This window comes from Pituophis catenifer, unplaced genomic scaffold (genome assembly GCF_029215685.1).
Source record: "Pituophis catenifer annectens isolate HBS135680 unplaced genomic scaffold, rPitCat1.0.hap2 SCAF_3, whole genome shotgun sequence".
Lineage (NCBI taxonomy): Eukaryota > Metazoa > Chordata > Lepidosauria > Squamata > Colubridae > Pituophis > Pituophis catenifer.
Window position 1 is genome coordinate 195616858 of NW_027256883.1, and position 12874 is coordinate 195629731.

The 12874-nt window shown below is 42.9% G+C and overlaps 1 protein-coding gene across 1 annotated transcript; it reads right to left on the reverse strand.

Annotated features, from left to right (window-relative positions):
• Window positions 1-3085: 3085 nt before the first annotated feature.
• KCNG1 (potassium voltage-gated channel modifier subfamily G member 1) lies at window positions 3086-10208 on the reverse strand. Its single transcript, XM_070940047.1, has 2 exons — window positions 9453-10208; window positions 3086-3856 (listed from the first exon to the last, which is right to left on the reverse strand). Exons 1-2 carry the CDS (start codon window positions 10206-10208, stop codon window positions 3086-3088), a joined length of 1527 nt encoding a protein of 508 aa, XP_070796148.1.
• Window positions 10209-12874: the final 2666 nt, after the last annotated feature.

Below are 12874 nucleotides of genomic sequence, written 5' to 3' on the forward strand. Positions count from 1 at the left end.
AAGTGCTGGTACATTCCTTCTTGCCCCATTTTATACCAACTTCCAGTTTTGTGCCAAATTCCTCGCCTAAAAAGAAGTCTGCTTCTTTGGCAAATGACAATGGCATCTAGCATTGTGCAAAATGTGCTTTAATCCCAGTTCATCCTGGATTCTGACTGTTGGCTAATTAAACTTGTGATTCTATGTGTGCCTACAAGCCCCAAAGACTTAATTTTGAATAAACAGGCAGATGACTGGCCTGCAGGATGAACATTTGAAATACTGCGGAATATGTCAAATTCTTGTTGTTGTAAGCAAACAGGGAGAGGGAGACCAACCCACCTGGTTCGGATATGCATTGTAAATTAGTATTGTCTGTTCCTATGAATCATGGTTCCTATGCATCATAATGGTGTCTGGTTCCTTGTCTTTCAGATTTGCATGCATTTCCATTTGAGGGCTTGATTTTCCATGTAAATACCACTGAGTTAAAACCACTGTTAAGAGTTCCCCTTTTTGTCCCAGCTAACTGACAGAAAATATAAACCACAATATAAACCAGCACTTTCCTTCCACAACAAGAAATCAAGTTCATTTGGGAAATACAAATAGTTTTGTCTGGACTATATTTTTTAGGAAAACATAATGTGTATTTTCTAAATTAATATATACATTTCTCCTACTTTCCTGTACTTTCTTCCACATACTCCATAGTGGTTGTTAGTGCATTCAAAAACAAATGCACTTACAACCAAATGTTATTTTAGAAAGACCTATAAAATACATAACATTTAGGGAAAATTTGTACAAAAATAAATGTGAATTATAGAACAGTTTTTAAGAAGAAACGAGGAGTAGAAAAATTGGATGGATAGTTAATAAGCTGCTATTAAGGGTGTTTACAAAGTTGGTAAGAACTTTGTAAACTTTCTTGGAATTGTATATTGTAAGTGATCCATCACAGAAGATTAATTTTATTTCAGGGTTCAGGCCCATCTGACCTTATTGTTCTTATCATTGCAGATTCTCTAGTAAACGTACCATCTTTGCCAAAATACAGTTTATCATCCATCCATTACAGGGCAACATCTTCTTCAGTACTAAAGTTTTTTTAAAAAATGGCAAAATTTTAGATCTTTTGTCAGTCTGGGTAGTAATTGTTACCTGCCTTGTTTGACAAAACTGCACAAGACCCTTGTCCCATGGTTTGTTTTAATACTAATTTGTTCAATAAGTAATGATGGCTGCATTCACACAGAATACCAAAGCATAAATTATGGTTCGTAGACCAAAACAATTGGCTCCATAGATCACATTAAGCCACAATACTATTACTTTATGCATCATGCATAAAACCAGCTCTAGGGCATCAGCTAGTAGGCTATCTGAGCAGAAATAGTTTATTGAATGCAAAGTCTGCATTGCAAAGGCACATGTGATGAAGTCATGTGGATTTTCTCACTGGAACCATATCCAGCTTTAAGGGGAGGGGGTTTGGAGTGAGTGGAGAGTAGAGAGGAAGAAAGTCTCTTGCATGTGGCCAAGTCATGCTACAGGTTTCACCAAGCACATAAGTTTAATTCAGGCCAAGAAAAATGCTGTTTCACATTATTGGAAAACAAGCCGCTTTATGCTGGTGTACATGACACCCAAATGAAAAAGCGTATTACCTGGGAAAGATCCTTAGCTGCTTTTTAGAGTTCTATATATTTTGTTTATTTTGAAGCTTATTGTACTAGGAAAAGGCAAAGCAGGCAGCAGAAGCCGTTATGTCTTATTAATGGGAAACCCACTGAGTTTCAGAGTACCCATCCCCCCCTCCCTCTCTGTGTATAGATAGGAAATGCTTCTAGTAATTATTACTTCTGCTCCTCTAAAGGAGTTCTCATCCGTGACAAGCTAACATTTTTGGCAACTAAGCTAGACTTGATATTTTCTTCTACCCATTTTTTTTAAATACCCAACATTCATGAGATGATAGCTAGGAAAAATATAATATTTCAATGCGCACTTGGTGGTTTTGCAAATTCCTATTTTTCCTTCACTATGAACACTAGAGGGAACAGCAGGAAACCATTTCTGGCTACTCCAGCCTAGTCAGTATCCAAGAGACAGTGAATGAGAAACTCTACAGCACACTCATTCATAGGTTGATGAGCATGAAGGGTTTAAAGAGCCCTAGTTCCAACCAATCCAAGAGGAAATTGTGCAAATAGGAAACTAAGTTCCAGTGGCAGACATGATGGAACTTATAACTTGGTTATACAAAATCTCCATGAAACACTTTTCCACCTCTTGAAGGAAATAGAAAAGTCTCCCATTTAAAAAAAAACAGGCTGCAAATAATCATGTGGCTGCTTAGGGACAAGCAGCTTTCTGCCCTTATTTAAATTATGCCTGGGAAAAAAAATGGAGAAAGACCGTAAAACGATTTATTCTCATGATCTGTATCGGTTTAATGGGTTCTGCATTGGAAACAAAGGATGTCAGCAACAGAAAGAGAGAATGAGATGGAGAGATCTCTGCACTCTGGAGCAAACACCAATGATTTACTTTTTAAAAAACAGAAGTTACTTTCTCTGTGAGTGCAACACAAACTGTTCCACTCCACTACAAACGATGGAGTTATACACCCAAGAAATTCATTTGGATCTCTGAAAGGTTAAAGTGTCTTTACGTGTCTTGACAGAAATGAACAACAAAACTCAATTAACCAAATGACCAAACTGTTACATTCACTGTCGTTTTCTAGGGAAATGGCTCATTTTGTTATATTACAAATGGAATATTTTGCAGCCTGCATGTAACTCTACACTCTTCTCCTTCTGGCCAACAATACTCATTTTCTTTTCCCTTTCAAATGGCTTTGTGATCTTATGAAGAAGTCCCTCCTCCTTTGTGGAGTCTGCCCAAAAGCAGTAATCTTATTTCAAGTCCTAATAATAGTGTGAATATGCATAATGGTTAAAAGTTCTCACTGTCATCATGGCTATAACCCTTTGCACGTTATTTGTGCAATAGGTTTCCCAAGTGCCTCCAGACGCAAATGCCAAGAGGAAAGCTATCCCTGCTTCCCAGCAACAGGCAGACGTAGAAAATTCCGTTATCAGACATTGTCTCTGGTCTCTGAAGACATATGTGGAAATACGTCGCTCCCTTGTGATGCGTTGCTTAACTGGGATTTGGTTTTCATTAAGAACTGCGCCCTCCTGTACATAATTCTCTCTTGCTCTTGCTTTAGCTCAATGTATGAACGGGAAAATGTGTGGAAGATGGAAGTGACAGGAAAGGCCATGAGAAGGATGCCACTCAAGATGCTACTCAGAGCCACCACCTGGCCTGGGATGCTTCTGGGTACCATATCACCGTAGCCCACTGTTGTCATAGTGATGACTGCCCACCAATAGCAAGCAGGGATACTGGTGAACTCCTGAGAGTCTGCCATCTCATTTTCAATCACATACAAGAGGGGAGCAAAAAGTGCAATGGCTACACAAAGGAACAGCAGCAACAGTCCAAATTCACGTGTGCACCTGCGAGCTGTGAGTCCCAGGGTCTGCAGACCTAGTGAATGCCTGGCGAGCCGCATGACGTAGAGAATCCTCAAGGCACGGAGTATACGGAGCACCAGGCCTACCTTGTCCAGGTAGATGTTGCCAGAGCTTGGCTTTTTGTTACTACTCACTGAAGCACTGTCTAGTAGTAAAGTGATATAATAGGGCAGGATGGCAATTATATCAATTAATGTCAGAGGGTGCCGCAGGAACATAAATTTGCTTGGTGCCTGGATGAATCTCAAGAGGAACTCCAAGGAAAACCATCCGACGCAAACCGATTCCACAATGAAAATGTTGTAGCACATCTGAGAGCATTCGCCCTGGAGTAGGATGGAAGGTTACACCATATGAGCATCATGTCACTTGGCAAATGTCACAGAAACAGTTCACAAAGAACAGAAAAATTATCCAACTGCCGCAAACCAAGCCATACTTAGGTCAGCAGAGTGACAATTATTTCTTACATGGTCAGTGGAAAAACAACATGATAGCAAATTTGACTGTTGCAAAAAATGAGGAACATATGACTACTCTCCTCCCTTCCGGTCAGCAGAACAGGGGCCAGCTAACCTATAATATAGGGCAGGAATTACAGGAAGAGGTGTAAAAGGGTATGAATATTATTTCTACAAAGGCAACTTGCTCTTAAAACAAAGCAGTTGCTAGAATTCTTCTTTCTTACTTTTCTTCAATGAACATTACATACCAGCAAAATTGTCTGATTGTCTCTGTAGTAAGAGAAGCCGTTCATGTCATCCTGTTTTCCAGTTCATCATGAATTTATAACAATCTCTCTTCCAAAAGGCAATTTAAAATACAATAAAAATTCAAACAATGAAACCACCCTGACCTTTTGTACTTATTTTACTGTAGTCTCGACAAATGAATCTAGTGATTTCTCCATTCCACAATAGCATTAGGTGGAGATAGAGAATCTAGTCTTTCAATAAATGCAGTAATGTTGTCTGACATCTTTGCTACAGGGTGTTTTCTGATATGGAGAATCCTAACAATCAATCCCTCATCTTTCTCTGATTTTATCCAATTCAGGTAGAATTGTTTGGGTGTTTCCCCCATTTATATTTTCCTGGTCCCCCTGGAATGACTGTTTTAATCACTCAGAAAATAATTCCAATCCAAGATCTTACTTTTTTATTAGACCACTTGAGCTACATCCTTTCAAGAAAATTTACACACTACCTTAATTCCTTACTGTAATTTAGCCACACAATGTGTAATTAAAATTCTTATACATTTTCTCCTGCATATCCATATTTCCATTTCCCCATTTCCAATCCCCATCTATTGCGAATTACATTGAAAATTCCCCTGGAAACCAGTCACATTTGTATAGTGCAACAGACAAAATAAGCAACTAAGTCTAGCAACAAATATCCAGCACCAAAATTAGCAAAATCAATGTTAAGAGTACATGCTGAATTGTAACGCAGTACGAAGAAAGTACAATGCATCAGTTATAGAAGTTAAGACTGTATCAGACTATATAAGCTCTAAGACTGTATCAATGAGGTCATCCTTCATTTTACTATCCCAGTAACTTTGTGACAGATTAAGCTAGGAGAAAGTGACTACCGCAAACTCAGAATCCAAAATTCTTTGGGTTTTTTTCCCCATATTCTTGTTGATGTTACATTGCTTGAATTCCTATAGCAGTATTTATTAATGGAAAATACATTAAGCAACCTTGGTATGTTGAGGTTTACTAACCCTACTGTTTCCAACACTCTTGTATATAATATTGAGTGTGAAATATGGAAATGCTTTCAGACAAAATGTTAATATCCACAATTTATATTGATGGATAGGAGCAAACTCTTCATTGTTTTTAAGGTTTTATTAAATGAGCTGTATCCTTTAAAAAAGGGACACGGTGGCTCAGTGGCTAAGAAGCTTAGCTTGTCGATCGAAAGGTCGGCAGTTCAGTGGTTCGAATCCCTAGTGCTGTGTAACGGGGTGAGCTCCCGTTACTTGTTCCAGCTTCTACCAACCTAGCAGTTCGAAAGCACATAAAAAATGCAAGTAGAAAAATAGGGACCACTTTTGGTGGGAAGGTAAAAGTGTTCTGTGCGCCTTTGGCGTTTAGTTATGCTGGCCACATGACCACAGAGACTTCTTCGGACAGTGCTGGCTCTTTGGCTTTGAAACGGAGATGAGCACCGCCCCCTAGAGTTGGGAACGACTAGCACATATGTGCGAGGGGAACCTTTACCTTTATCCTTTAAAAAAAAAAAAGCAGTTCTGAATGAACTCCTCATCAGGATGCATGTTGGCTTTGCTTTGGCCTCGGTCTTCTATTAAATGTTCCAAAACAGCCCCAGCACTTCAGGTGAAGATTTCTAGCATGCAACTGAATGGCAGTTAAGTACCTCTAATATCAACACACCTGAGCCAAGGCGAGAGATGTGAAGCAAAAGTGCACGCACTTCAAAAGTGCAATTCAAAAGAAGTGCATTCCTCAGGGAATTGTAAATCTATCCTCATCCATCTAATACCGAGGTCTTCAAACTTGGCAGCTTTAAGACTTGTGGAACTGAACTCCCAGAATTCTCCAGCCAGCTATGCTGGCTGGAGAATTCTGGGAGTTGAAGTCCACAAGTCTTAAAGCTGCCAAGTTTGGGGACCCACTGATCTAATAGATACATTTAGTCCTTGACTTACAACAGTTCATTTACTGAGTGTTTGAAGTTACTACGGCACTGAAAAAAGTGACTTATGACTATTTTTCACACTTAACACTCTTATAGCATCCCCATGGTCACATGATCATAATTCAGACACTTGACAACTGACTCATATTTATGACGGTTGCAGTGTCCTAGGGTCATGTGGTCCCCTTTTGTGACCTTCTAACAAGCAGAATCAATGGGGAAGCCAGATTCATTTTACAACCGTGTTACTAACCGAACTACTGCAGTGATTCACTTTTAACAACTCAGCAAGGAAGGTGATAAAACTGGGCAAAATTCACCTGACAACTGTTCTTGCTTAGCAACAGAAATTCTGGCCTCAATTGTGGACATATATTGAGAACTACCTGTAGAGCTATCCATTTTGCATCTGTGAGTTCTTGTGTCCCTATTATTTGGCAACTTGTCGGGTAAGATTGAGAGAGAAAAATAAGGAACAGTCAGTCCTCGACTTACAACAGTTCATTTAGTGACCACTCAAAGTTAAAACGGCAGTGAAAAACGTGACTTATGACCATTTTTCACCCTTACGACCTTTGTAGCATCCCCATGCTCATGTGGCCAGACTTGAGATGCTTGGTAACTGGTTTACACTTATGACCATTGCTGTGTCCCAAGGTCACGTGATCACTTTTTGCGACCTTGAGACAAGCAGAATCAATGGGGAAGCCATTAAGTTAATCACCATGTTATTCACTTAACAACTACAACGATTCCCTTTAACAACTGTGGCAAGAAAGGTCATAAAATGAGGCTAAAACTCACCTAACAAATGTCTCACTTAACAACATAAATCTGGGGCTCAATTGTGGTTGTAAGTCGAGGACTACCTGTACTTCCAAGTGTGCTGTTTTGGGGGACAGAGGCAGCTGCAAGGGCACCTTTTGTTTCATCAACTCCAGAATAGCAGGGGAGACTAATTAATGAACACTGGTATTATGCAAGGAATATTACCTCATTTACCAAAACATTTTTTCCATTTAACACTACGGTAAAACTCAAGTACTTGTACAGAAAATTCTCAAAGCCTTTCTTAATTTGACATTCTCCAGGATGCTTGAATCGGTGGAAAGGAAAAGAGAGTCCTCCCCCCACTTTTTATGGCTTTCAAAAATGTCTATGGGCCCTTCCTACAGGGGTGAAATCCTACCGGTTTGGACCGGTTTGGGAGAACTGCTAGGGATTATGGGCATCAGTTCGGCGAACCGGTAGTAATAACCTCTCCTTGGCTCCACCCACGCCCGGTCGGTCACCGCTCACCTCTTCCGGCCACTCAATATTCCACAGAATTCAATGTTAAATGCAGCAGAGAGAATGCTAACTTTTCTCCCTCCATTCAGAATGGAGCTGCTGCAGCCTGTCCCTTTAAGGTAGTCCCCAGGAGGGAGGAGGACAGGGGGGTGGGGGGAGCAGCTAGAATGGAGCTGTTTTTGTGAAAGGTAGAAAAATGAGGAAGGGGATTTTCCTGCCTATCATCCATTCCTCAATCTCAGCACAGACTGAGGGAAGGATGGTAGGCAGGAATATTCCCCACCCCATTTTCCTGCCATTCGCGACAAGGAGTGGCTGGGAGGGGAGGGGCTGGTGAGGAGCCCCTCGATGTGAGTGATGTTGAGCTGGCCACTCCCACCCAGTCACATGACCTCCCCCCAACAAGCCACTCCCACAGAACCAGTAGGGGAAATTTTTTAATTTCACCCCTGCCTTCCTATGCTGGTGCTGATGTCTGTGTCCCCATTATGCCTGTATCATGGAGATTGCATGAGAACACGCAAGAGAACGCGACCAATATCTGTATCTGCCAGTCACTGGTTTCTCACTGACAGCAGTGGCTTCCTGGGAATTTTTTTCCCTCTCTCCTCCCTAGAGGCAAAACGCTATGCCCCTACTCCGTGTTTTCTTCCCCGTTGTGAAGAACTGGGATGGGACAGCTTTTGCCATTCTTTAGTGCACAGTGGCCTGTTGTATCTCTCTCCTCCCCAAAAACTACAGTGAAGAAAGAATGTGGCTTCCTCTACGTCAGCTGGAAGGACACCTAGAGAACTCTGTAGCAGCATGGACTATACCAGAATAACAAAGTTGGAAGGGGTCTTGGAAGTCATCTAGTCCAACCCCTTGCTCAAGCAGGAGACCCTATATCAGTGATGGCAAACCTTTTTGCTATCATGTGCCAAAAGGGGGGGGAGTGTGGGGGGGGTTGAACGTGCGTGTGCCCACAGCCATAATTCTATGCGCCCCGCCCCCACGCATGACACCCCCCACACTCTTGCTTTTGGCACGGTGGGCCCTGTAGGCCCGTTTTTTTCCTCTCCTCAGGCTCTAGAGCCTTTCTAGGAGCCTTGGGAGGGCAAAAACGGCCTCCCCCCTCCCCCGGAGGATGGAAACGGCCCGTTTGCCAACTTCCGGTGGGACCGCCTGTGCGCTGGAGCTGAGCTTGCGTGCCCAGCAATATGGCTACGCGTGCCATAGGTTTGCCATCATGGCCCTATACCATTTCTCATAAATTGCTGTCCAGTCTCTTCTTAAGAGCCTCCAGTGATGGAGCACCCAGAACTTCTGATGACAAGCTGTTCCTCTGGTTGACTGTTCTGTCAGAAAATGTCTCCTTTTTTCTAGGTTGAATCTCTCCTTGATCAGTTTCCAACCATTGCTCGTCTGCCTTTCAGGTGCTTTGGAAAATAGGTTGTCCCCCTGTGATAGCCGCTCAAATATTGGAACACTGCTATCATGTCACACCTGGTTCTTCTCTTCACTTCACTAGACTAGCCATGCCCTGTAACTGTTCTTCATACAGTATGTTTTAGCCTCCAGGCCCCTAATCATCTTTGTTGCTCTCCTCTGCACTTTCTAAGGTTTCTACATGATTTTTATAATGTGGTGACCAAAACTGGGTGCAATATTCCAAGTGTGGCCTTACAAAGGCTTTATAGAGCAATATTAATACCTCACATGATCCTGATTCTATCCCTCTGTTAATGCAAGCTAGGATTGCATTGGCTTTTTTGGCTGCAGCCACACATTGCTGGCTCGTATTTAATCGACTGTCCACTAGGATTCCGAGACCCCTCTCACAGTTACTGTGACCAAAGTGGTGGTTTGCACAAAAAGCTGACCAAAAGGGTGAGCAACACTTTTATTCCCATCAAAAAGAATAATCCAGATAATTAAATAATTTCAGATAATCCCCCCCCCCCCATACACAACTTACTCGTTCCTCTTCTTCTCGTAACCCAGGCATGGTGCTGATAGACAGATTAACTGCTGTGACTGTCACGAAGAGGACGGATAAACAGGCGAACACTTTCCCAGGGATCCCTGACTGAGGCTTCTCCACCATGTCCTGCAACTTTTTCATGCACAGGCTGCCTTTTGTCTCTGCTGCTTCAGAGGGGTTTTCGCAGTCCCCAAACTCATCCTCCGTTTCGTTCATTTCTGCAAGTTCCTCCATCTTCTGGAGGTATCTTCTCTTGCAGCACCACTCTAGGCTGTCCTCCTCAATGCCCCAGTAAAGCAGCTCTTCTTGGAAGGAGAGGGCGCACATTTCCCTCAAGAGTCGGAGCTTCCCTGCCCGCAGAAAAGTCAAGATGGTCCTAAATGCTCCCGGGTTGCGATCGAAGAAGAACTCATTGCAAGTCACGTCGTAATCGTCACAAATGTTGAGGATGTCGTCAAAATTGTTGCAGAATTTCAGTTGTCCCAAGCGAGTCATGGGGAACTCATCAAGGGTGGTCCAGGGGAGCAAATATTTAAAGCCACCCACGTTGATGATGATATGGTGCTTCCTTTCTTCTGGGCGGACACTTTCATAGAGGTCTTTGCCAGGGTGAAGACGCTTGGCTCTTTGGTAGAAGACCCCTTTCAGGGTTTCTCTTTCGGCAAAGAAAGGGTGGTTGAAGGAGGCATCTGAAGCACAGCTGAGGGCACTGTAGTCATAGTCTGAATTTTCTCCTGGGAGAAGAGTCATCTTGATCACCAGCTTACTTCACATCACTTTAGAGCTCCAGTTACAAATTTCTAAAACGAAGGGGAAAAAACAAAGTATCAGTTCATGTGTATACCTCTGTTCTGACCTAGGCTCCTTTAACAAGTAGAAGGCAGGACTTGGTCCTGGCAAAACCTCTTTTATTTACACGACTGTGAATTACTTTCATTCACAGTCAGCAAGGTTTGTCTAAACAGTTTTTCAAAGGAATATTTCTCAACACACTGTCAGCTTTGGAAGCCATATTAGGCTGGAAGCTCCAATGCTGCCACCTTCTCGTGTGTGGGAAAGTAGGAGGGGGGATTAAGGAGAGAAGTTGTTAGTAGTAGACATAATAGCATTCTTCCTGTCGGTCAAGGTCAGGGCGATCCAGCATTTGGAGGAGTTGATTGGAGCATGCGACTGACTGGGGGGAAAAGAGGATGGTTTTGGGAGCTTTGTCTTACTGAAGGAAAACCCGGGCTCTTCAGATTCGGGTTTTCCCAGATGTGCCAGTTTGCCTATTCTAGTAAAGAGAACTTTGGAAAATGTTTGCTTTCATGTCTTTACTTGGAGTTGGGGTTTTTCTGGAATGCTGACACCTTATCTTGTTTGGCAAGCTGCCACGTAACTTGTTTCCAACCGCAGTACAAGGCAAAACTTGGCACAGAGTCTCTCAGAGTCACGAAACGAACAAATTGTTTCCTGCAAAAACCCACTTCGTTTGCTCCTCTATTTCCTCTGGTGGCGCAGCAGACTAAAGCACTGTTAAGTAATACCAGCTGCCTGCAATTACTGCAAGTTCAAATCTCACCAGACTCAAGGTTGACTCAGCCTTCCATCCTTTTGAGGTAGGTAAAATGAGGATCCGGATTGTGGGGGCAATAAACTGACTTTGTATAAAAAGAACACCACTGGGGGGGGGGGGAGAAAGCCCTACTAAGCAGGTATATACAAAAGTATGAAGGCTATTGCTTAACGCATTGTAAGCCGCCCTGTGTCTCCGGAAAAGGGCGGCATATAAATCGAACCAATAAATAAATAAATAAATAAATAAATAAATAAATAAATAAATAAATAAATAAAGTGTGGCTTTACTCCCGAGTCGACCTTACTTTCTGAGTTGTTCTTGTCTTCTGGCAGCTCTGCGCATGCACACACTGGGAATGGGATCCAGCTGTTCCTCTGCCTTGCTGCTGTCTAACTCCCTCTCTGCCTCTGACGCAGAGCCCTCGTCTGAACGTTCTCCAGGCCCCAGGACTGGCCCAAGTTCCCCCCCAATCTCCTCACTGTCTGACTCTGCTGCCAGCTCTGCTGGCGGGCCACAACAACCTCATACAATTTTTGGTATTGGGGAAGTGGGGGATGATTTGCATGGGATTTGCACGACAACACAAGAAATAAAAATTAAACTATGGAAACAGCCAACAATTGGGGAATTTCTACATCTTCCTTCTGCTTATTATTATTATTGCTTACCGAAATTTCCCAAGGCCTCATGTAAATATCATGAAGATTCATGAGATTTCACCTATTTTTACTGTTTTATTTGGAGTTCATGGATACTTTGGGGAAATATTATGGGAACTTTGGCATTGCCATTGCAATCTGGCAGATCTCTGATGTACGCATAGTATGAAATGGAAATAATTTATAGGAGTAAAAGAAGTCCTCACAGACTTTATTCCACTACTTGTTGGTGGGGGAGAGCTCATCTCACTTTCAAGGCCATTGAGCAAGCGCTGTCTGGACATTTCTTTGCTCATGTGGCCAGCAGGATATTGTGGAGTGCTGCTAGCTTCCTATTTATCCACTCACATTTGCATGCTTTTGAACTGCTAGGTTGGCAGGAGCTGGGGTGACAATGGGAGCTCACCCCTTAATGTGGCGCTCGGGTCTCAAACCTGGGTTTTTTAGCTGAGAAGCCCAATGTCTTAAACACTGAGCCATCGTGCCGCTCCAATATAGGAGTCTGAAGATCAAATTATATAAAATATTTTATATGGGATGTTGTGGCCCACCAGCGGCCAAGGCAGCAGATTTGGACAGTGAGGAGGTTGGGTGGGAACGTGGGCCAGTCCTGGATTCTGAAAGCTCTGATGAGGGCTCTGCGTTGGAGGCAGAGAGGGGGCCAGGGCCATATGCCAGTTATCAGTTGCCTTTGGAGTCAGACATCAGTGAGGCAGACAAACAGCTGGAGCCTGTTCCCAGTGTGCACATGCACAGTTGCCAGATGAAGGGAACAGCTAAAGAACAAGGGTCGACTTGGGAGTAAGGCCACAGGTGGATGATGAATGGCCCCACCCAGAGGGAATAAAAGAGGAGCGAAAGAGGAGTGGAGTTTGCAGGAGACAATTAGTTTGCTTAATTGGTTCGTGACTCTCAGAGATTTCTTGCCAAGTTTTGAAGGTATCAACCTGGCAGCTCTACAAGCTAGATAAAGTCCGAGACTGTAAATTCTCCTTGACTTTGCTGGATGTGAATGAGAGGAATTCACAGTAACTTAATAAAAAGGGTTTTTTGTCGGGACAAGGAGTTTGCTTCATGCTCTTGGGAAGCCTAGGTCAGAACATGGAAATGGATCCAGGGGTGTGTGTGTGTGTGGGGGGGGGAGGAATGCTGGAAAAGTAGCAAATATATGCTGGAATCAAATCTACATTCTTGGTGGA